General features: G+C 38.8%; 1 protein-coding gene across 1 annotated transcript in view; it reads right to left on the reverse strand.

The window, feature by feature from the left end:
- Window positions 1–902: 902 nt before the first annotated feature.
- Window positions 903–26586, reverse strand: part of SUGCT (succinyl-CoA:glutarate-CoA transferase) — a 286888-nt gene continuing 261204 nt past the window's right edge. The window contains exon 16 of the mRNA XM_088520850.1: window positions 903–1237. Within this exon, the coding sequence (XP_088376976.1) occupies window positions 1074–1237 (164 nt within the window). The 3' untranslated portion in view covers window positions 903–1073. The remainder of the gene's footprint in view (window positions 1238–26586) is intronic.

The following is a 26586-nucleotide window of genomic DNA, read 5'->3' on the forward strand; positions in this document are numbered from 1 at the left end:
TTACTTTTTTTGCTTACTTGTGCCATTGATCACGTTCTTCTACCTTCCTCTGAAGCGTGGTACCTCATCCTACGAGCACACCTACTGCGCAGCATGGCATGATCGAATTTGAAGAAGGTTTCAACTCTGAAAAGTTATTTTTTATTATTTATGGGGTGGGAAGGAGTCTAAAGATTTGAGCAGATCTGTATTTAATCTATGCCTTCCTCATAGTGAAAAGGAGTTCTGGTTAGAGGGTCAGAGATCAACACCTATCCACAGAACCATACTGCGAACTCTGTCAAATGTTAATATTTGACGTTCAGCAGGTAATTTTGTTTGCATCCATGTTTAATTGATACCAAGGGCCTTTTTGAATAAAATTATGAAAGAAAATTCAGTCATAGTTTGTCTCTCAACAAATCGTGCAATACGCTCATTTTATAACTGGAGAACTGCGCCAATTTTAGCTTATTTCTGCTAACATGATGGCATGGTCATGACCATGCAATGTAATATAAAGACATACTGGCGTGGGTAGGTAATAATACCAGGGAACAGAAGTGATTTTTGCAATGATTACTTTATCTATGGTGTAAAATAGAAATGAACCAAGAGTTTATGATTGCTGATTCTGTTCAAAATTGGTCAGATCAACCATCCATTAGTACATGACTGATTTTGTACTAGAATAATTTTACAAGATAACTTTGTACAACTGGAGAATCGAATACAGAGATTTTTAAGGCTCTGCTTCTTTTCACTAACATTACATCTTTCTGGGGAACAAACATTTATGCAATTACTGTAATTACGATAAGAACTCGATTTCCCATCCAAAGTATAGAAAATGAGTATCCACACAGGACTATGTAATTGTGTTTACTTCCCTGTCCTCCCACCCCAAGAAAATCTTTCACTCAGACAGTGCTAGATTGTTTATTTGATACATCAGTGTTAAAATCATACAAACACATGGATGAAAATAGGAACTAAATTATGTCTTCTCTTTGAGTCCCTTTAGGGGAGCTGAAGGGAGCAAAGAGAGGACAAAGTAAAGTGAACTCAGTGTGAAGGAATGTAGCTAATGTTCCTTATCTGACCTCATGCTGAGCCACAGCACCAGTGCTGAGCAGTTCTTCTATGGCAGCATCCTTGTAGCCCAGTGTGCCCTTCAGTATCTCCACTGTGTGCTGCCCAACAAGAGGCGGCGGCTTCGGCTGCGACATAGAAAATTCACTGTATCTGACAGCTGGCCCTGTAAAAACACAACCAAAAAGAGATAGGAAGGAAATTAATATCAAAAATAACTACCTGTATTCATACTGAATCGTTTATGTTGGTTTAAAGGAGAGTATTTCCTTTTCAGAGCAAGTCATTCAGTGCTTATCAGAGAAAAGTTGTGTTTTGGAAGTAAAGACTAAATAAATTGCTATTTACAATAGGCTAGCTATGTATCAATAACACAGTTTTAGGTAGTTCACCAAATGCATACATCTGAGGCATACGTCTACAATATTATGCTATTGGCGTAAGGTTTGCAATGCTCAGGACACACTCGGCATGTCCTGAGAAAACCCCCATACTCCTGAATAGGAGGCAATCCTACCATGAGAATCCAACCCAATGCCATGTTAATACACCATTATGGCTGTCAGAGCAGTGCCCTGGACCAGGGGAAGCACCACTGCCAGTTAGCAACAGCTCAAGTACCTATGCCCCCTGAGGCCACATCTGGAGCACTGTGTCCAGTTCTGGGCTCCACAGTACAAGAGGGATGTGGAGCTGCTGGAGAGAGTCCAGCACAGGGCTACAAGGATGATCAGGGGCCTGGAACATCTGCCCTATGAGGAAAGACTGAGGCAGCTGGGCCTGTTCAGCCTGGAGAAGAGAAGGCTGAGAGGGGATCTGATCAGCGTCTATAAGTACCTCAAGGGAGGCAGTGAGGAGGATAGTGCTGGCCTCTTTTCAGTGGTGGCCACTGACAGAACTAGAGGAAACAGCCGGAAACTGAAGCATCAAAAGTTCCATGGGAACTTAAAGAAAAATTTCTTAACAGTGAGGGTGACAGAGCACTGGAACAGGCTGCCCAGAGAGGTTGTGGAGTCTCCTTCTCTGGAGATCTTCAAAACCCTCTTGGACACAGTCCTGTGCCACGTGCTCTAGGTGACTCTGCATGTGCAGGGGGCTTGGACTAGATGATCTCTAGAGGTCCCTTCCATCCTTAAGCATTCTATGATTCTGTGATACGCAGCATGCTCCACTACCCTGTGGCAATGCTGAATCCCAACCTTCTTTTATGTTTTCTATCAAAAACACAGGTAGTGGCAACGATCAGTAACTCAGCACTGGTTAATTCTAGCAGGAATCATTTCATACTGTCACTGGGAAAAGCACACAACAGGCTGAGTACTCTCATGCCTATCACAGGTAGCCAGACCTTACTTTTTGGAATCACCCGTAGTGAACCAAACAGAGATTTCAGCATAGCTCCTTGCAGACAAGTAGCCACATCATTATTGGTAGTCTCAAAGGAGAGAACAGACTGCAAATTTACTCTACTGTCAGTACACTTATCTATACACACTATGTATGGATATAACTGTTTTAGAGAGAGAGGACCAAAATTTCCAGAATTGTCAGTTGAAAACTTTAATACAAAATTTAACACCATTTGATGTTCTGGACAATTGCCAGAAGGATTCCTTTATTCACAGTTATAGTCTTTTTTATACTATCAAAAGATTTTAAAGACAAAGTTGTCAATACCACTGAAGTGTTACTTAGAAATGAAATGTGTAGGATGCTTTATCAGGCAGAACAGTGTTTGACTTAGTTCTGAAGGAATTAGAAACATATCAGCCAGCAAAGGAAATGAACCACAATCAGAAGTGATTCTGTAAGCAGTGAGTAGCGAAGGTCACTACTTATTTTAGTGACTACTTGTTTGAGCAGAGCTCCTGACAGCAGTCATGCAACACGCCAAAATACATCATTTTTGCAGTCTTCATTAAATAGATCAGTTGTCATTAAGTGGTTAACACACTCAAGGCATCCATCTCCAAACAAAACAGAATAAGACAAAAGGCGCTTAGAAAAAAAGAGTTTTGTGGGTTTTTTTTTTTTTCACATGAGTAGGTATGATGAACTCCATTCCTAAAGAAAAAGCAGATTACATGTCAGAACCACTTCTGTTTGAGAACTCAGGAATAATGAGTATGTCCTGGTACGGGTCAACTATCATTCCTGTGTTTGAAGAGGGAAGGAAGAAGAACTGGGGAATTAGAGACCAAACCTTTTAACCTCAAGTTCCATTAATTATTGCAACAAATAATCACAGTGAAAATACTCGGGAGATGAGTAACAACCAGTATGTTTCTACTAAGAACAAACATTATCCATGCAAACTCCTGTCTTTCTGCACAGAAGAAACAGTGGACATGAGATACATCCTATTTAACTGTAACCATGTCTACATGTAGATTTTTAATTGCTTAGAGTCTTTGACTCCTTTTAGAGTCAGTGTAGAGGAAAAAGCACACTTACAGCGCAATTCTTGTCATACTTTGCCCAAACTTGGCCACATGAATTGCAACCATCTGTCTTTCCCCAGGAAAGGGAGGCTAGACAAGTGCCTCAGATGTAGACCTCTACCATCCAGAAATCTGAAGTCCGGTGAGAAGAACATCCTGACTAACAGGATGTCAGATCAAGATCTGGATTTCAGAAAGCAACTTGGCACTGATATTTTTTGTAATCTGAATAAAGGAAGGTTTAGGTAAATCTTAAGCCAGGTGTGATACTAAGTGGGAAATCATATTCAGAGAATAGCTAGCAGGGTCCTTCCAAAATGGAGGACTGTTTCAAGTAAGCTCCCCAGGCATCTGTTTAGAATGAGGCTATAATTGTGTATTTGTTAGTGGATCTGCTGTTGCAAGTCAGATTGTACCTGCCCTGTTTTCAGAGGACTTCAAGCTAAAAGTGAATTTGATTACTTTAAAGGCAGAAACATTTTTCAAAATTACCTGGCTACTCTGGAGAAGCGGACTAACAAAACCGTGGAATTCAATTATGTCAAGGGGGAGGAACTGCATGTAACTACACAAATACAGGGCAGGGGACTACTAGCAAGGTAGGGGTTATTCTAGATCACAAAGTGAACATTATTCAGCAATATCATGCTGTTGCGAAAAGGCAAACGCCCTATAGGGATGCACGAACAAGAGAAAAAGATGCAGAACATATGAAACAATAATTTTGCCCTAGTTAATACTGGCAGGTCACAGTTGGAGAAGTTTCTGGTGTGGGTCTCACACTGCACAGCAATGCACAACACTTCAGGAGATTCTACAGGAGACCAAAACCAAAATGTATAGGAAAAGAAAAGAGTAAAAACAACAAATCCCAAGCCAAAACAAAATCCATCCCTGCTGCAAGAAGCAATCAAGTAATAATTTTTCATGCTCTCAATAGATGAGAAATAATTGAATTAAATTGAAAAAAAAAAAGAGAGAGAGAGAGAAGACTGACATTAGGTAATAGAAAATAATGTTGTATAACGATAAGGGTAGTAAAGCTTAGGAACAGTTTTTCTGAGGAGGCTGCAGAGTTTCTGTCAATGAAGTGTTTAGGAACAAGAACTGCTTTGGCACAGCTAATACTACCTTGGGGCTTGCTGAACTAGGACTAGGACTAGTTCAGCTAAATTAGGTGAGCTCTCATAGTCTCTTCTACCCAGCAATAAATAGGAAAGCTAAGGAAAAGGTCACATCAAGGATAATTTTTCTACCATCTTACTTCCCTACTTCTATTCACTTTTGAACATATTGAGTTCAATTTTCAGGGTAAATTTCAAGTGAGAGGTCAGTACATTTTAAAGAAACAGATATGTCACTCAGATACATCTCCCTTGGACTGACAGAGGACTGAATTGGCTCAAATATAAGACACAGCAATAACCTAACTATGCCAAGTGAAACGTTCACGAAAATAATCTCAGAGCAAAAATGCCTCTTCGAGGTTGATTAGTCTAAAATTCAAAGTATCAATAAAAGTATCAAGCAATTTTTATAAAACAAAACCCAATGACATATACATTTAAAGCAATCCAAACTCTGATGGTATCTGACAGTTCTTTATATAGAGAAAGCAGAAAACCTGCAAAGGAACTAGCTGAATAGTTCTACATGATTTGCATTTCATTCTGCAAATTTTTACTAGGGTAAATACTGCATACATTAAAATATGACCTTTTGCATTGATATCAAAAGACACTGAAGAAAACCTCTAATGAGCCTAAACTGAACTTGATATTAAATGCACCGCAAGCATAGAATGTTTCCCACTTCCCAAAGAAATTAATTTTACAAACTAGAGCAAACAAGAAAATTGCACTGCAATTAGAAAATCAGTGTCTTCTTTGAGCCTTTATTACTTGATGCATCATTAATCATGCTACTTTTCACTTTGATGGAGTTATAAAGTTATCTGCATTCATTCAATGGAGCTCCTTGCTAATGATCCATCATTAATGATTCTCTGTTCTTTCCTTGTGTAAATTCTACTTGGCTTCTGTGTCAATTAGGAGGGTGCCAAGCTTGCCAGTCAGACTTCAGCAATCCCACGCTCCCGACTGAACAATGCTCCCAGAGAGCAACCAGCAGAACGCTATGCAAATGCTAATTAAACACAACTGCCTTATGAGGAAACCATCCCTTGAGGTGCAGAGAGGTGAACTGCTTTAATTAAGGTCAGAAGCATTTGCATATGGGTGAGTTACAGGCATGGAAACAGGCCTTCGCTGGGGGTAGCAGCAGGGTTACTGGCTGGATGGTCGAAGGCTGTGGGCACTGGGGTATTCTGGTCCTTCTGCTGTGAGCAGGACACTGTCCTCAGCCATGAAGCTAAATGAATGGATACAGTCACCTGAAGAAAGCAAAGAAGGAAACAGCAGCAGCTCTGATTTATATTTGTCCTGCTAAATTAGACTTTAGGAGTCTCTTTTTCTTTTATTTATTACTGCCAGTAAATAAAACCCAAGAGGCTCCTTGACTAAAGTTCTCTAGTTGTAAAGTTCTAGGCTAATCTGTTTTCTTTATTATTTTGACTTCTTTGGCACGTTGCTACAATTCATGTTGTGCACAACACAATGTTGAAGGCGTAATAGTGCAAAAATTGACCAAACCTTTTATCACTTGCAATTATGATAGCAGCTATACCAAGCTATCTCCAAGACTTTCCAGTATCATTATAAATTCAATTTCTTTGGTACCTACCTGCTATAATATTTCTAGGCATCAAACAAAGCCATTAAGTTAAGACACATTAAGAAGATTACAGCAGAAGATAAAATGAGATATAACCACTGAAACAAGACCACAGAAAGGACCCTCAAGAATGAAAATGCACTTACTCAAACAGCTGAATTACCTGGCCCTCCTGTCATAGGGCATTGCTGAGAATTAGGGCTGCAGAAACAGGGTTAATATCTGTATTGGTTCCATCCTGAGCTGCAAAAACTGCAGTCATCTGTGCTGCTGCAACAGTCTGCTGCATTATCTTCATGACTCATAAATAGGTGAACCAATGTAATAAGCAGGAGACTACAAGATATTTGTGGCTCAGTTTTATTCAAAAAGTACTAAAAATTAAAGTTGAACTAAATGATGTAAAAGGAGCAAGGTACAATACATAAAAGTAGATAAAGGTAATAACCTTTCCTTTGTCTTAACAAATAGCAATCCGGCATCACTGTGCAGCAGTCACTTGATAATACTTTTCTACAGCACAAGTTAAAGCATATTGAAGCAATCTAACTCTCAAATTATGTAGAGGGAATTAGGCCCGGGGACAGCCAAGCTCAGGGAAAAGTCATGATTATTTGTTATTATTCAAGTGGGACACGGAAAAAGAAGGGGGAAATTTGAACTGATGTATGTGTGCACATTCTGCTAGTATCATTCACATTTGCTAAAAAGAGCAATGAGAAATCCAACACCACTGATTAGTTAGCACACAGTATAATCTACATACATGCAGAAATGACACAAAAAAAACCCAAAAACAAACCAAATGCTTGTGCCTCTTCCAAATAGCATGGTGTTGCTACATAACAGTTTTGCAATTCCAAAGAAATATAGTCAACAGTCAGTAGAGATGGCCAAGAGCCAATACATTTACACCCAGCTTCCATATTCACTACAGTGCAAGTGCTTGGGATATTCAATCAGATAGTTATGAAGCCAGCCTAGATGGAGAATTACAGGAAACAAGAAGTGCGTTTTGAAGCAAGAAGAGAAAAAGAATATGGAATGAGTCAGGGAAAGAGGCTCAGTGGCTGCAAGAAAGGACACTTCAGAGTTAAAGTGCTGTGCTCAGGAATATGTTACCAGGAGTGAGCCAGAGGAGACTTCATTTTGAATGTCTGGGCTCCTCCCTTTTGTCCCAGACATCATTTCTGGTAATCTCCTTTTCACAGAGGAGAAGTGGCTGGGGTGCCTGAGCACACAGAACAGTCTAACTTGGTTAAACTGTCATTACTGAGTTTCTTCCCCTCAATAAAACACAAAACCCAAAAAGTGCAAGAAGCATGACTAGGCCTGTGAAGGACACAAGTTTCAAGAAACGTCTGGATTGAAGTATCTGCTCCACTTTAACTGTGGTTCACTGCATTTTAACTATAGCAGGGTTTTTTTTTGTTTCTTACAAAAGATTTGAAAGTTTGAGAGCTTGGGGGATTTCTCAGGAATATTTTTCATCCCTGGGAAAAATCTTTTCCTTTTGCTTTAAAATAGGTTTTTTTGATTGCCTTGTAAGAACAACTTGCCATAGATTTGAGGGGTAAAAAAAGCAATTAACGAAGATAATATTTGAAGACTCAGTCCTCCTTCCCTCGCGGCACGTTTACTTCCTCCCCCATTTCAAGTACTTCCTCCCCCACTTCAAGTACAGCCACACAAAGTGTTCATTTGGCATCCAGCACAGCTCAGAGGGTGGAAAACTTTGGCAGGATGAAGTAGAGGAGGAATGACTAACTGAGAGTGCAGAGGATCGGTGAACTTTTTCAAATGGCAAGAAAAAAGGGAAACCTCGTGTTAGGTGCCACACAAACACAGATGCAAGTGCTGTAAATAACACCAATACAAGAAATATCTATGAATCATCTGTTTACCTTGGCAAATGTGGATGGCCATTTGAGAGCTATGATGAATATCCAATCTCACAAGAGTCAAGAAGTTAAATACTGAACAACTGTGAGATGAAGGACTTTATGGGCAAACAAAACAAAAAAAGATTACCAGTTACAGCCATAGATGGGTGTTTAAAAGTCAAATCACTTTAAAACCCCTACTTATGCATCCATTACATAATTCCTATATATCCCACTGTCAAGTTACGAAAGCTTTCTTTTCAGATGAAACTGCATATATAGAAATGCATAAAAAACAGATTTTATGGCATCAAACAATGTCCTGGATAAAGTAAGTGTAAATAGCACTCAAAATTTAAAGAATACTTTACATTTTTAAAGTGTCATCATACTAATTATACCTAATTAATCTTGCACAGCAGCTGGGGTAAAGGAAATCAATTCTCAGTCACTCTGGTTGCATATTTGAAAGTGATTCTGCATAATTACATTATTCGAATAAGATAATTTTGAGAGATGACTCTTGGCACCAAAAAGCTTTAAGAATCTTGCAGAAAGGCGGTGTCTACAGGATCCCATATGTATCACCTCACAACTTTGAAAATTTTGCCTAACATTTTGTGCAGACTCATACAGTTCCATTCCTTCGTGAAATCCCCAAGGACCTTAAGAGAAGATTCAAAGAGACAGGATGCAAGATAACTAGTAAGAATACTCAGGGGTAGCAATTTTAAAGATCCTTAAGTTTCCTGGGTAATAATCTGTAGCTTCATCTCCTAAGGAAACCAGTTTATGTGTCTGCGCTGTCTTTCTGAATCATCTGTTTGTCTGCCTCCACAGAACAACTTCTGAATCTGTCGATCTCAGGTTAGAAATCTCAAAGAATATTATGTTCCTACCATCCTGGAAAAGATTGGCAGCTGCTGAAGGACAGAAACCCAAAGTAGTGCACTGCTGGAGCTAAAAAAAAAAAAAAGTAGGAAGAACTCATCCTTATATGCTCTGTTTTGGTGCAAATGGCTTGGCAGAAAGCACAGAATCATCTCCCTAAGAGTCAGCTAACACATACCATCTTTCACCAGGGAGACATAGCATACAGGACACGAGGAAAGTTCATCTTACCATAAGGAATATGTAAAGGGTTTAAAAAGGACAAACATCTAAAGGAAAACAATATTTACTTCCACTGCTTGTGGAACAACTACGTGTCTTTTCTACAGGAGATAAATCCAGGCTGTGCAATCCAAGCCAAGGAAGATAGAAACCTCTAGCCTAACATAAATTGTTCTTCCAGTAGCTGACAAAATAGATGGCAAAGAAGAAGCAGAACTGGGAGAAGCCTGGCATCTGAAATGAAAAATGCGCACAGGCAAGCTTGAACTACTGAAAATTCAAGTTAATCCAATGCAATTCATCTCAATTTGTATTCTAATCGATCCATAACTCAATATACAATCTCGCCACAGGATGCAGGTTAACCACGGATGTGTACCTAATGCAGAAACTATGGGGTGAGGCTGAAAGTTTGGTGCTATGCAGGAGGCCAGGTTATGTGATCATAATGCTTCTTTCTGGGCGTAAAACCTACAAAACTTCTACAATGTTCATAGGGCACAACTGTTTCCACACAATAGGGTGAGGGTTAAGATGCAGCCTCCTCTGATACTTAGAGGTCAAAGCGCATATTATTCCACTTAGTTATCTCTGTTGTAAGCCTGAATGCCTTAATTACTATGTCTTGAGGAGATATGTTAGTGAGAAGTGTGCTACTGGCAGGGAACAAGAGACCTCAAAATGCCACCTGAAATGCAGCTCCTGCAAGGACAGCGAAGGGACTGGTTGCAATATGCTCACATGGTCCTGGAGGCTGAATCATGCCCCCTGCTGCACAGGAAGGCAAAACGTAGGCCCTCCTACCGAGCCTGGCAAAAACTGTTTCCCAGTCCCATTCTTGTGGTTAGGATGACCTTGTGTGCTCGAACAAGACATGCCAGCCAGCCTAGAAGAGTGTCTGTATCTCCTCAGGACACCATTCTGTCCTTCCTGTATCTGGTCTCTAGCCATGGGTTAGATTCTTGGGCTTTGTGGAGACCCCGAAAGTTATCCTCTTGGCCAGCTGCTCACCATCAGCGTGGGAGCAGATGAACGGCTCCGTACTCTTCAGGCAGCCAGTTGATGTTCTGATACCTGAAGTTGATTCTGGTTCTTTAATTCAGGGAGGCAGCGTAATGTACACTGAATATTCACAGTCGGAGCCTAGGGCTGGGTATAATTTCCTCTCACATCACTTACTTGCTAAAACTGCCCTTATTCCGGGTAGGAGACTGTAAGCTTTTTACCAATAACTGGTAAAAACAATTTAAAATTTAAAAAGTCAGGCTTTTTTTTTTTTCTGAAATTCAAAAGTGTTTTCAATGCATTCTTTTAAGCAACTTTTGCAAATGCAAATCTCCCTGACAAGGTCACATTACAAGTCTCATCTTCCAGCTTTTCTTTATTTACCTAAACTTCATAAAATACACATATGTATACTCGTACAGATAAATTATGCATTAATTCATTAATTAATGGTTAATGTGTTAGGACACCAATCCTAGATTGTAATGAACCAGAAATTGACAAATGAAAGCCTTTTTCAGTCCACCTCTAGCAGAACAGTGCATAAACGCTTATGAAGATTTTTACACTGATAATTGTTCCGCAACAATTCATTGCTTGAGGCAAAGGATTAAGTCTCAAGAGGGATTTCTTATATAAAAAGGTAAATATCAGACCTTTAACTGAATGTCAAATCATGCATCTATCACTTTTTTTTTGCCATGTGCATTTATTCTGCACATCCTTAGACTGTTCCTCCACAGCCACAATGCACACATACATAAACCCACACAGTTGGAAAATTCGGCACTTTCTCACCTGCTTAGTGACCCACACCAAGAATGTATCTGCTGAGAGAGTATTAGAATCGTGGAAAAAGCCATCAGCCACAGCGCAGCCAAGGAAATTCTGAGGGTTGAAATTCTTCTGCATAAATGACAACAAGGTAACTTTATTTGGAACCTGATTCTCAAGCAAGGCAACCATGATTAAGTAGGGCTGAGCATGGCGCACAGCCTGAGGGTTCTTCCAAAAGCTCTCCCACTCCACCCTCCATTTACTCCTGCCGTCCGTTGCGCAGCAGAGCGAGGCCAGTCGTGGCGCACAGCGACTTTCCCTGGCAAAGGAGGATGGGAAGGGATTTGATACTTTGTTTTGGATTACTTGAAGAACTGCAAATTACATTTTTAGCTCTCTTTGGGTAAGGTGCCCAGACTCCTTGAGGCATAGGCTACTAAAAATGTTGGCTGAGTTTTGAAAAACACTTGTGCAATTTGGGACAACTCTGTTTTTGAGTGTCATACTTGAGACATCTTTAAAGGGGCCCAGTTTTCAGGGGAGAAAAAAAAAAAAAAAAGAAAAGAAAAGAAAAAATGCTGAGGACATCCAGCAATCTTTCTCTTTTACGATGTCTCAATTTGACTGTCCAAAAGCATCTGGTATTGCAAGTAGACAGAAGAGAGAAGAGCCTTTCATTTAGCAGAGGAAAATAAAGCACCAGATACGTAACTTTTCTAGCCACTTGTATTTTCCTCTTCCCCATTTCAAAGCAATCACTGGATTAAATCTTAACTTCTTTCAAGTGCTTAGATCAGAGTTTGGGAGTGGAGCAGAGCGAGAGGGCATACTGTAGATGAGGCTGTTTGATTTTGCTTTTCCCCCCACAGATTTATAGCAGACAATTTGATCAATATTGTCTCAGTGTGAGGGATTGGGAACAGCTTTGGCTTTCCATTGTGTGCTGCCAATCCCCGACATGTGATATTCAGCTCATCGGTTTGCAGAGATGCGAGCAGTATGGGGCACAGCCGCTTCCAACCGCGCAGCCCGCGCTTTGATTTTTGGGCGGGCGGGCATGCCGATGTGAGCATGTGTCTGTCAGCTAAGTAGAGGCTGGTCCTGTATCTACGTTCTTGTGGTTTCTAGCAGTTGCCAGCCCTTACTCTGGCAGGAGGGATTTCAGTGCTGCATTCTACCCTCCAACGGGCAAAGGAGTCAGAAATCATCTCTCCTCGCCCACAAAAGACTAGAGTGGGATTAAGAAAAAGAAATTTAAGTCAGACACACCCATGAAGAAGAATGAGGCACGAGGTTAGGAAGCCATCCAAAGCTCGGTTGCCTATCCCCTTACTAAACTAAACTAAAAAGAATCCTTTTTTTTTTTTTTTTTTCTCCTCAAGAAGACAACAGAAAAGCTGGGGAACAAAAATTAAAATCAGATTGAAACCAGCCATGCCTAAGCAATATCCCATCTTAAATGTGCACAGATCAGTTTCATTAAAATATTTCCCCATTCACTCTTTTTCCACCTCCTAATATTTTGGCCGTTTCCTCTAGCTCCCCTTTAAACTGCAAAGCAAAATGCTTTTACTGACATGTCTTGTAATTTTGAAGCCCTAATCTTAAGCAGCAGGTGCTTAGTTTTAATGGATTTTTTCCATCCTTGAATGTCTGGGAGCATCAGTAGCACCTCCCTCCTACACAGCTCCTCACCTTTGATCCTTTGCCATTTGTACTTGTGGATTTTCATTTACTGTATTTCTTTTGCTTCCCAGAATCTGCTTTTTCACTGCAAACCCCTCTCCTTTCTTTTACCTCATATGATTGGAAAGTGCTGTGTCCTTTTTAATCCTTATAAAATATGAAGGGCCTGGCTGTCTCTGTCCTCATTCTCAGGAATGCTCTGTCTACTGCACACTGTACTGGCAATTTAAAAGGGACTTAGAATGGTTGTAAATATTTGCATCAGAAAAACAATTATTTTTTAATTGCCTGAGGTCCTAGGGCTGCACTGCACAAAAACTGGAACTAAAATAACAGTTGGTTTTATTTCATACAGTTCATTATTTTAGAGCAAGTCTGTGTGTGGGCACTTTTGCTCCACGCTAACAGTTTTTATTCCAATTTAATTTTAGCTTTTTTGGTTAACTCATTTAATTAATTTTCCCATATAATTTCCTATGTGGATTTAATGCAAATTGTTCTATACACACTTAATCTCAAGCAAATTCCAAGGCAAAAGCATCCACGCTCAGCTTGCATTGACAGCAACTAAAAGTACGCATTAAAAGTAGCTGAATCAATTCCAGTTTGTTTGTAGAATAAATGGGGCTCACATCCTAACAGTAGAGATGCCAAAATAAATGAATTATGCCATCTCTGCCTTGATGCTGGTAGCTTACTCCCAAACACCACTATACAACAAAGTTTAACTGTCAGGTGTTATTTTACTTAGGAATATATCTCATTAGTTTGTGCTTTGTTTAGTCTTTCAGATATATTTGTATCTGGCTGTTACAGAGCAGCTTCTTCATCTTGCTACTGCTCAGCATATACACTATAGTGCTATATAGTAGTTGCTCAAAAAGAGCAGAAAGACTATACCCTTATTCCCTAATAACTTGATATTACTTTGACTGAAGACTGTGCCTGGTAAATTATGGATCTGCATTGTGCTGCAGTAAATCACAAGGGCTCACATAACTTTCTCATAACTACATTTTAATTGAGTTTTCCATTCTTAACAAGGCCACGCAATTCTAGAAAGTCATACCAGCCACTTCCTTAATCCACAAAGCTCAGAGGCTATCTTCTGCTCCGACAGCATGCAAAAATGTTTAATGCTAACACAAATACCTTTCATAGATTATTCTGATTCTCAGGCTGATTTCTAAGCCAGCTGTTCTCTGCCTGATTCAATGTGCAGATTTCATTTTAAAACACAGAATATTCCCTGGTTACCTCCCATATAACTAGATCTTACAGGTGTAGAGCATGTTTGTAATGCTTGTTCATCCACATACAGGAAAAAAAAACAGAAAGTAAAATACTTTGCGTAATTTTTTGGATTCTAATGTTTCCCCCCCAACTTTCAGATACTGTATCAATTGAAAAATGCCAGGAATTACTTCATGCTTTATGTATGTACCTGTTACAAATTATATTCATTAATTTCAAAGCCAGCTGCAATTTTTGCTTAAAGTAAATCTTGATGGTACACTTTTTGTAACAAAATTCTTTTAAGAACTGCTTGCTTTGACATATACTTAAATCTACCCTAATTATAGGCCTATGGCTGTGCTGCTTTTTGCATGCTAGCAGGGAAGCTAGCATTGTGCTCTTCATGAGACTTAGCTGTATATAGCAAATTTGACACACAAATAACACCAAAAAGAAAGTCATGAGAGACTTATCAGAAGAGACTAGTAATCACTTAGTTTCAGAAACAGTCCGACTGCAGAGATGGGAGTTTAAAAGGTTGGATTTGGATCATCTTTGCCTTGTCCCTGATCAGTTTTGACCACAGGCAACACATTATATTTTCCTTATAGAACTGTTAGTCTTGTATATTTAAATTATAAAATGTTAGGGACTGGAGTTGTCTTTCACTTTTTTATGTTATTTCAAACAATAGGTTGTGCTTTGTAGTGGACCATTAATACAAATAATAATTTTCTGATATCCTTTCCCCCCAGAGATGCTTTGGAGAGCTATGAAGCATTATTCCGTATCTGATAAACCGTGCATTACTCAGTTGTGGGGGAGATTTCTCTCTAATCCTCAATCCATCTGTCTTGCTGAGCTGCAAGTGATAGTTTCTGGGCAGACAGCATGCTAATTGCAGGATTAAAACCTTAGCTAACTCTTTGGGTGGAAACTGTTTCCCATAATGTGGTAAAAAACACATGTTGGTTTCTGTCTGCCGATCCTGAAACAGCACAGCCCTGATCTTGACTGGGACATTTAGGTTCTCTATTGAAGCACGTCTGTGCAATATAATCCAATTAAAATTAAATAATAAGTAGATATCAAAAGGTATTATTGAGATTTTAGTGGCTCCAGTATTGCTTAGCCAGGGCTTAAGTTGTTCTTTGAAGGCAGAAGCAATTGTAGTTGTAGAAGCTGAATGTAGTGAAACATGCACCTTCTCCAAAAGGGTACAAACTTAGAATTTTTTTTCACTATGATAGCACCATTTTAATGCTGCAGATACACAGAGATTTGAAACATTCTGAATCTCAAGTACATCTCTACGTATAGCATTTTCCTGTAATATCCATAATTTCTGTGGACTTGCAAATTATTACTCCCTGAGATGTATGACTGACATTATTGATGTGACACAGACTCCACTGGCAAGCTGCAAAAAATTGTTGGCCCTCAAAACCTCAATTTTCCTTGGGTAGATAGGAAGCAGAAGACCAGAATACCCTCAGATGCTTCTTGATACCATCAGCTGTGGAGGGAATCTTTTGACAAAATACTCTGCTTACACCTGATCTTCTCAGGTCTCCCCAGCCAAAACCGAACTTGTTAACTAAGCTTTAAACTTTCCACATTATTAAGACATACTGAAAATACTGGAATTGACCTCACTTTTCAATATTTTTTTTCTTAATCTAATTTTTATGACAGTGTCATTGGTGCATGTGACATCAAAACCAGTATCAACCAACCAACATCCCTCATCTACCAGGTATTCGTCATTTTATAATACTTGAATCAAATCCCCACGACATAAAGCTTCAGTAATACTAACAGCAGAGCTGGTTGGGTGAAGAGGGTGAACGGAGTGGGCTGAGATATACAGAGGGTGGGGCAATAGATGTTTTTTCATGTCAGTTGTTGTAAAAAGCAGATTTGTGTTTGGGGAAATGCAGCATTTCTAGAACATGGGATTAAGCTCAGCTTTCCTACTAAGCTATTTCCCCATTTTTTGGCACTGCTTTTTGTTCTCTTTTGTCAACAAATACCACTTGGGCAAACCTTTGCCCTCTTACGAAAGTTAACATAAAAGCATAAAAACAACCATACTGGCTCAGAATATCTAACCCAATATACTAGACCTTTCTCTAACAAGGATCAGAAATAGATGCTCTTAGAGGAGGTTGAGAACAGGACAAGAACATCCAATACTCCCACCGGAAATTTCCCATACCAGCCTTTCCTCTTACAAAAAAACTCCTTTCCAAATCCTGTTCCCTAATCTCATGTTAACAAAAGCCTACTCTAATATCCTGATAATAATCATCATGATTGACTTAATACACCACAAGATAATATATCCCGTGTTTTCCTCAGCCTTCTCATGCAGCTCAGTTACTCATAAACCATCACTTCCCCATCATCATCATCAACCTCATTCCATTTCCAATGCCCATAACTCCCCATGGCACTTGCTTTTGAACTACAAGCCCTGTTCTTCTCCTGTCCCTCTCCTTTCCCAAGATCTCGACTGATCTCACATTTTGAATACTCTGGATACTCATTGTTCTTCACTTTTCTTGTTTGTCCCGTTCCTTCATTGATCAGAGTACATCACTCTCTGTTTCTCACATAAGTGGACAAGTTACACATTGTATATTGAAAGGAATACATGAGACAGAGGAGTGAGCATTTCTGATAAACAGGTTTTTTGCTTAATCCTTCCTCTGGATTTGTTAGATCTCTGCAGCTGGGATTTATCCTCAATGATAAGCCAAGTAACTGCACTTTGCAACATATGCTGCAACCGACATATTTTGAGCAGGTGTGGGAAAACTCAGCACAGCACTAATGGCTCTGAAAAATGCTGCACAATCTGAATTTATGCCGAAAGCTGTAATGCCAGTTTAATGCATAAAGTGGCTTTTTGTAAGGTCTGTGTCTGGGATCTCCAGTCTTCTTAAGACGCTGACCACAAACAAAAGTAAAACCAGACTCAAATGAAGAAATCAAGTAAGGATGGGAGAACGGATGTGCTTCCATACAGAGTAGGATAGGTTTCATACCCCTGATTTTGATTTCATTTATTTCATTTGATTTATTTAATTTTGCAAGAGGTAGCAGTTGCTGTGGAGAGTTGTCCACCACCAAAGAATCACTTATCAAGTTTGAAAAGTTCATCTTATTCTTTTTGTGCTGTAGCTGTCCTGTTTCACAAAGTCTTCTAAGCTCTTCTAAAAGATGCTATGCAATATCCACCCAGAACCTATTAAATAATTATGTCCTGCTTTGTATATAGATATAATGTAAACAGAGAACGTACATCTGCTTCATAGGGTGTGCCTTCCATGACGTGTGTAAACTTCTATTGAAATCAATGCCAAATGACAGCATGCAAATAATCTCTACAGATATGTACAAGCAAACCCCCAAGTTTCAAAGAAGCTGCCTACATTGGATGTTTTTAGAGTTTTTCCTTTCCTTTAGAAAGGAAAATCAGCTTATTTCTGATCAGTTTTAATTATGTCAGTGGGTGATCTCCTTATTCCTATTCATACTAAGGTATATGTTACAGCTTGAACAGTTTTAATAGGATTCAGATCTTGTTTTTAAATTAAGGTTTGACTCTAACTATCTATCACTTTTAATTAAAAGGCCATAGATAGTATTGCTTTCGTATGAAAAATTTAGGATGAGATTCAACAAATCTCACCAAAGTTTAAACTTTTAAACGCAATGTAAAAATAATGCAAAGTCAAGAACCTAAAGAGGATTTAGGAACCTAAGTATTTGTTGAATCTGGGCTATCTTTAAGATTTTCTGAGCATTTCAGAAATACAGGCCCTTTCTGAGAGGTCACAAACTGACAGCACTAGGCAAAGTAAACTATTGGTCACTTTTAAAATTCTTAGACATTCTTGACGTTTCTGAATAAAACACACAATAAGAATACCTAAAACCTGTGCTATTTTCCTTAAAAGCTAGCATCAAGTTAAAAATCTGCTTTCAAGGAGAAACTGTTGTTAGAGGAAAGTTCTTAAGAATGGAAAAAAAAAAGAAAAGGGGAAAGGAGAAAGAGTGACTGTGAATGTGGGAAAACAGAGGAAGAAAATGCTATTAAGCTTTTACAAGAACTGTTTATGTTCTGAATCCTGATCCAGATATGTCAAAATTGATAGCAATAATAGCACTATGATCATGTGGACAAATTCTTTTCCTGCACTATAGCACTGTGGCATGGGAATGGGAATACACTGAAACCAACCAGCCCTTTTCCAGGATTTGTAAATTTTAAATTAAGTGATAGAAACAGAGGAGGTCCAAGGTTTATTAGAAGACTGAACTGCAATGTGTGATATTTCCCTTAAGTGCAAATCAAATACTCTCTGTGATATGCATTGTAAGGTAACACACTATCTAGAATAGCTCAAAGAAAAAAAAAGATAAAAAATGGAAAATATCTTTACGGAATGTAGCACATTGAGCAAAAGAACAACTACTTTAAAAAACAGTGTTTCTGATGTGATAAAAACAGCATCAGCTTTTAGTCCTACACTTCCAATAAATCTATATTTCAGATTCATTAGTGGTACAAACTTCAAACACAGGTTCAAGGGAAATAAATTCAATACCAGCATATCTAAATGTTCATTTCAGCTACATACATGTGGAGGAGCCTGCTATTTATCCATGCAGGTGTGCTAATATTATATAGATGCATACATACTTGCATTCACACAATCAGATCTATACATAATAAAGGTATTTATAAAGCACATAACCACTTTTTAATAAGACTGAGGTTTTCAGATGCTTACTTATTTCCCACTTGGAGAACATAATATACAAAAGGAAACACAGGTTTTGGGTTGGCTCCTTCTAATGAGCCCAACACTTATGAAATGATTTCTTTGACATTCCCAGTACAAATCTGATGGAAAACAAACACTGGACATGAAGCCATAAAATTCTAGCACCTTCACTAGCTTGCTGTACAGCTTTACACAAAATGCTTACGCATGTGGTTGTGAACTAGCCAACCATCAGATGCCTAAACGACTCAACCTCTCCAGCTGTAAAATAGCCATAATGGTATTTTCTGACTTGATTCTTTGACTATTGCAAAGACCTAGGTAGCACACAGAGCAAGTGATAGTGTGGTGTATATAGGTCTATAATCACTGTAAGTATTGAATTCTCCTTAAAACACCTTAAAACAATAAACTTTTCCTGTTCTACGTTGCCAGGCAACCAAGAATTTGAGAAATCTACACTTAGACACGGGGCACATTCCCTTTCTGGTGTCTCCCATGGCCTTTATCTCCTTGTCCTCCAAAATCAAAAACCTAATGGGGGTGTGGAATCAATCTCTTCCCACCGATACATCCTTTTTCCCTTCCTATAGAAACTAGAATGAGGAAAACTGAAAGGAGACTTGGATCAAAGAGAGCTGGGATGTATAGCCACCTACACCTGTGAGTTGTGAAGATCTCTGCACTGCAGAGAACAGATACACAGAGACCAGACATAAAGAGCCAGGGAAGAGGCGGTTGGTGCCTGAAGTCTGGCAGTGTCAGTGCTCTGCTGCAAGGAGGAGAGGAAGGCCCAAGGCCCAGTAGGGAGTCAAGGACTTCAGTACATTAATTTTACTTCTGATTTTTCTCTCTCATGAGTATCCTTGAGTGACAGGGAAATTATTTTTGTCCCTGTGAAATACGGATAATAGTTCTCAAGTGTTTCTCAGGATGTTAAGGTTTGTGTGTTTACCTGTTGTTTAGGTACAATAGTAATAGACCCACTAAAGTATCTTGAGCAAATAGGAGATGTATTTTTCAGTAAAATTTATTCAGAAAAAATAAGAGATGGTACAAATGAAAAGTCAGACTTTGGATTTTATACAAGTTAAAGTGCTCCTTGAGATAAAAATTAAATAGACTACTATGATTATTAAGGCCATTCAAAACACTTACACATGCTTAAATATTAAGCTTTGGTAATAGTACTGCAATACCAACCTGGATACTTAACATTTTTCCTTATTTAAAGGAAAGAGAAAAGCAAGGCTGCTTTTTCAGCTTCTATGACGTTTTCCAGAAGACCTCAGCTGTCTCCTGTACAGACACTTCTAAGAGAAAAATGGAACTTCAGTACCCATACTCAAAGTGCTACAAAAATTTAGAGACAAATAAAGGAGCTATTTCTGTGATGCGGGCACCTGAATACTAGACCAGAATGGACTGGTCTAGTATTGGCTAGACCAACTGAAGAGACTCTATGCAAGCAGCCCACAACTGCTTTCAGACAGATGTGACCTAAGGCCAAAAAGAAGTTTTTTTTTTTTTTTCAAAAAGTTTTTTAGCAATTCAGATTTCAATGGCAGTAATTCATATTTTTTTGGCATATGGGACGGCCTCTGCCTTGAGGTAAAAAACAGATCATTTTTATAAATGGTCTAATCAACATGTTTCAATTAACACTTTTTTTAGCACAACTTACTGTCCTAGTTACTGTTTGTTCACAACATGCTGATGACACACCCTGAGAGGGATCAAGTATTCTCAAGTCCTCCGAAGTCCTCCTTGTACAAAGGACACTGAAGGTACATAGAATGAACCTTTCTAGTTAGGAGAGAACATGCTGTTAAGGCATTAATAACAAATGCAAAAATACCAAAATGAAACTTTTCCAAACTGGCTGTGATCAGCTGTTCTAATTCGGTATCCTGCCCTGAGGAATTTGAACACCCATTGAAACCAAGGATCCTCCTTTACGCAAAGACACATAAAACACAATCCCATCGACTTTAAGGCATGCAACTTCCAAGGGATTTGCTACAGCGATTTATTTGCAACAGGTTTGCTGCAGTAATAACTTTTCACTGTAAGTACACAATGTCTGTCTTTGGCAAAATACTTCCACTTCATTTTCTATCAGAGGGCCACCAATCATTCATGCCAGGATTTCATAAAATTAATAAATCTACTTCCATAATCCTCGCTGCTTTTACTGACAAATGTAATAAACTACAGGATACAAAACTCTGGAAGCCTACTGGGATTTATTTTCCTTTTTTTTTTTTTTCTTTTCTTTTTCCCTTGACAAGCTTTACAGAGTAGCACTTCTGAGACATGCTCATGTGCTATAAACCTAATCCTTAGCAATTTCCTCTTTTCTCAAATAACCCAAATATTTTATGAATAGTGAAGGATTTCCTCTATCAGACAACACTCACTTTTTTTTTGCATATGGGTCATTCTCAAGTAAATAGACTTTGAAGCAATTGGATGTTCTCGGTTTGACATTCCTAGCACACACTTGCAATGAAACGTGTAAAACCTGACCAAGAAAAAGGTGTTCTGGAGTTTGAAAACCAAGACAGGAATCAAAACAGTCTTGTTCTTGACTCCACAATGGAGGGCATTTGAGACCTACTTATTATTCCCATGTCTTTAAAGGATTTCCTATTTCTACTACAGTCTGATTTTTTGGAGGAGATGAGCTAGTGAGGTCATGGGCTTTTGATATTTTCTGTCTTTAATCCTCTTTTTCCTAAAATATGGGTGACACTCACAACTCCATCTATAATAGAAGGTTTGGCCACATTCTTAGAACAACTGCACTTATGTGCATGTCTTCTTCATCTACACCTGTATCTCTGCCTTACTTCTCCCAAATGACCCCAACCTGTGGCTGCTAAAGGTTCAAGGGGTGAGTGTATTAGTATCCACACACATATGCCTGATACCAAGTACCCTTCTGGAAATGATTTGACTGTGCAAAAGTTCAGTGTAGCACTGACCCATCTGTTAAAAATACTTTTTTTTTTTTTTTTTTGGTGGCTGAAACAGCAATGTGACTGGAATACAGCTGTTCATGAAAAAGCCAGCACACTAGTTCCTATCATCTTCCTGCTCCCCCACATAATGGCTGCAATCACAACTCTACCTCATCCTTCTGCTGCTGAGAGACACCCTTGATTTGCTTGGGAAGTGGGGAATAGGGCAAGTGTAAGCACAACTACTCCATTATTTCTTGTTTATTCTAAAAGGACCAATAAAAAGATAAACACAAATCTTGGCTGAAATAGCTGTGAGGAAAAATGGTTGAGAATTTTTTGACATGTTTTTACCTGCAGGAAGTCTTAAGATAGTCTTAAAGCCCATTCCTCAGCAAGAAGAAAAACTGCATAAAGTTTTCTTCAGCTGACAAGCAACATTTAAGAAACTAATCAAATGAAAATAATTTTTATTTTACTGCACAACCAGCTCCAAATCAAATATTACAGGAGCACAGAAAATCTGAAGAAAGTGCCCCATGAGGCAGGGAAAACAATTAGCGGGCAAAAAAAGAGAAGTATTCAGCACACCCCTCACCCTAGAAGTCCAAGCCAATTACAGTAGAAATAGTCAGTGATTCAGCACAAAGGTTCCTTGGCAGATTACTGAGGGAAAGGCAAGACTCCAGCTGGGTCACTCAGAGAAACAAAAATGCAATAGTGCATCATAAGGGCAGGATTTGAGTTTGCAGCCCTTCAAAAGGGGGACATTTAATTTAGTTCCTGCCATTCTTAAAAGGATCTTTCTTTCACTTACATTTGCTTCTCAGAAACGTGAACCTAAAGTTTCCATCCAGAGTGGTCTGTTACCATAGGATCACATGGTGCTAAAACCATCGAGGTTCAATCCCATAGCTCAACTCAAAGAACACATTTCTGGAGGGCAAGGGGGACAGGGTGCCAAACAAAAATTCACCACCAGGAACTTTGTTTACTAAAAGAGAGAGAAAAGAGAGGAGCTTCAGGTAGGTGTTCTGGATATGTGAGGGAGTTTGTAATTACATTGACAGAAAAATTCATTGGAAAGGGAAGCATTTTTTTCCCTTTTCTTTTTTTTTTTTTTTTTCTTCTTCTGATGGGTGAGCTAAAATGTTGGTTGAAAGATACAGGCCTTCTGTCTGATCCAGTACTGATTACTCTTAGGTATGCATGCACCATGCTAAGAACAAATCTGGGAAGAGCCAGAGATTAGGGAAAAGATAATTGAGAAGAAAAGAATATGGGGAAGAAGAACCAAAGGCTAAGAGAGTACAGAGCTACTAAAGCAAAGACAGAAGCAGAAGGATTACCGCAGAAAATAATAGTCAGAGAAAGAAACAGAGTTTGATGTTGAAAGTGATGAAGCGGCAACTGAGATGCCTATCAGTGAGCTGCAAAATAAAAGCAACTGGAGCAAGATGATGGTAGATATGAAGCAGAGATCACTTGCAACTAAATAAGTTCATACAATTACAAAAAAAAATCACAATATACTTAGCTAGTTGCTTGATTCTGTGAATAACACAGAAACAGAGTAAAATAGCAAGTAAAGAAGATGTCAACAGTTGATTTAACAAAGGAGACCAAAGAAAGAAGTAAGGATGGTTTGAATGGATAGTATCTGAAAAAAAAAAAATTAGCTGCACTGGTTTGAGCCTCAAGGAACTGAAATAGCTTTCAGCCATTAATGTCTCTTAAAGGCAAAACTGCAGACAGTAAAAAATATATCCTTTAGGATTATTTAAAAAGCACACGTATGATCTTGCTTACTTAAAAACAAAAACAGTGCAAATTACAATAAGAACTTTTGATCTTTTCTATGTATGTGTCCTCTACCCCCTTTCATCATAACACAGCCACAATGTGCCACAACATAAATACAGCTCATGCAAAACTATTGTCCTTACAGTGAAGCCAATGGTACCAGAAGTGTGAGCTTCATAAATTTTACTGTACAGCTGAAGGACTATGTTCATATGTTACTGTTCCACAACACCCATATAAAATATTTAGAAAATAATCATTTTAAGCAGATATTGTCAATTTTAAAATAATATTAGAACTCTGTTAGAATTCTTTTTTTTTTCATAGTATTGTTTCAAATGACAGCTGGCAATACCATAACTAAAAGTGAACAAGGGATTTATTTCCTACTATTCCAAACAGACTGCCTTCAGAAGTAGGTTTCAAATAGGTTTTCAGGAGAGGTTGTCCAGAGAGGTTATAGAATCTCTGTCCTTGGAGATTTTCAAGACAGGACTAGGCAAAGTCCCAAGTGACCTGGTCTGGACTCAGTGCTGACTCTGCTTTGGCCAGGCAGATGGACCAGACACTTCTGAGGATTCCTCCAACCTGCATAATTCTCTGAGTCAAAGCTTTGCCTATAGACCGTATCAGTATTTCTGCCCTGATAATCAAAGCTGCTATTCAGAAAGTGTGATCATGACTCATTTGAGCAAATTAGATTAAAGAACATGTTCAAAATAAAACAGGTACAAAGTAAAACAACCTCATTGGGCTAGGGAGTGAGTGAAAGTGTGAAGCTCTGTATTAGAAACATGGAAAGGGGGAGTAAAATATAAATTGACAAAAACTAGCAGGAGGGACCACAAGTAGGTCTCATCAGTGTTATGTCTCCTATATTGCTCAGTATTGTATTTGTCTCTCCACATGAGAGATTTTGCACATAGAACTATATAGGAGTTAATAGATTTCAGTTCTACCTGCAATATGCAAGATTAATTGACTGGCTTTCAGATTGGCAGTTTCAATCAAATCTATCGTAAAACTGCTACTTTAAGAGAGGAAAATATAAATGGTTGCTCAAGATTTTTATAGGTGTCATGAAAAGATATTAGCTTGAATCTCCAAAGTTTTATGGTCTGCAAGCCTCTCCACTTCACATGGGGGAAATTAGAACGGGTGGAGCATCTTGCTAACAACAAACTCTGTGGTTTTAAAGGCATCTTGGATGTCTCTGTCTAGTCCTCCATTGCGCTGTTTAGGTCTGTTCCGACATGCTTGGTTTTAATCAGACCAGGAAGCAGTATGCAAAAATCATACCTATTTAAGAAGCATCTCAAGTCCGGCATGCAAAAAATGATGTCTGAAGAGCTTGCATATTTCAAATATACTAAATAGTTGTGAACCTGAGAAAAATAGAAAAATGTACCCTATACAAAAATGGTACTCAGATTTTTTGTCTGCCTATGGATTTACATTGCCCCTGCCATATGCCACAAGCATTAAACTTTCAATTGGAAGCAAATGAGAATAATTCTCAGCCACCTCTTTCATAAAAACCCTTCAATCATTTGTAATGTTTTTTGACCAGTAAATAATAGAGCTGCTTCACTGAGCTATTTAAGTCATATTACTTACAGCTGGAGAAAAATGAGTAACAGTCATTTTCTAGGGAGGCCAAAAAATACGATACACTCATGCAAACTAAATTAGATTAGGGCTGTTTTTTTTTTTTTTTTTTTTTTTGTCTTTGGTTTGTGAAGATAAAAGATAACCTTTTCAACTTTTACTTTGCCTGGCACTGCAATTACATTTTCAAATGAAAGATTTTGAACATGGGACTTCACAAGTGTTAATAGGTTTCAGTCCTATCACCAACATGCTGAGACTAAATACAGATGGAACTACTGAGCTGTTGCTGTAGCTGGAATCTCCCTGCTGACTCTTATCAAACAGCATTCAGTGGCACTTAATTTTTTCTTAATCATATTGTGTGAAATTATACACCACTGTGCAAAGGCTTATTCCTGAGAAAGCATCTTTGCAGGACTGTTTTTTGGGGAGGAAGAGGGACAAACAGCCTATTTTGACATCTTCATGCACAGTGCCCCTGCTCTCCTCCTGTGCCTTCTCATCTCAGCAGCTGCAATACTGATAGCAGCCATATGTGTAGATAGCTAGAGCTGGAGCTAGAAGCACACTAAGATCCATACCCCACAGTGAGGCCACAAATGTAGCTCTTCTCCAGGAACCATGTGGAGAATGACCTACATGTGCTGTTATTCTTGTTTTTCAGATCCTGTGTTTTGACGTGACACTTACATGGGATGAAATGTGATCACTGCACAGTGTGTCTCAGCACAGCCCCCCCTGCCAGGCAGTGGAGCCTTGCTAACAAACAAGCAGGGCCACTCTCCAGTAGTGGCCATTCTGACGCAGCAACACTTGCAGAAATCACTACCAAGGGCCTTCAGGAAGAAAGAGACATGTTAAATAAAGGAAACACAGGGGATGCCTTATATTATGAACCTCTTACGAGTGTCCATCACTTTCTCATTAAAGAAATGGAACATGTGGAAGCATCTTCAGGGTGCATACTTACTTTGAGTTATTACTATTGTTTTTAATCTAGGCAGAGGCCTAACTGAACCAACAACTGCACAATTAGCAGAAAACAGCCCTTAAACTGAAGAGTGTACAGGCTGAATTTATACTATTGAGCTATGTAATGATAAAGAGCCTCAATAATACAGCAAAAGGTCTCAGCATAAATTTAATAAAACAAAAGTTGGAATAAATGTGGAAGTTGGGAAGTTTTATCCTAAACTCTTATCAGGCAGAAGATGATCACACAATGCTCCCAAGCGGAGTGATCTTATAGAGGAGTGTGGCAGATTATGTCAGCAAATTACCCGGGATGTCAAAAAAACAGGCCTTTCTCTCCTGCACTTTCAAATTAACTAAAGCAAGAACTCAGGACCTTCTCAGAAACTCCACCCTTAAATGAGAAACTAGGATATTCGTAATAAATTTGACCAGAGAGTTGAGATCATTTGCTGTATGCTGACAAGTGTTACTTCAACGCTTCTCTGTGATCTTT

Source organism: Tinamus guttatus, unplaced genomic scaffold (genome assembly GCF_059628265.1).
Source record: "Tinamus guttatus ecotype Peru unplaced genomic scaffold, ASM5962826v1 Tinamus_guttatus_pri_ptg000104l, whole genome shotgun sequence".
NCBI lineage: Eukaryota > Metazoa > Chordata > Aves > Tinamiformes > Tinamidae > Tinamus > Tinamus guttatus.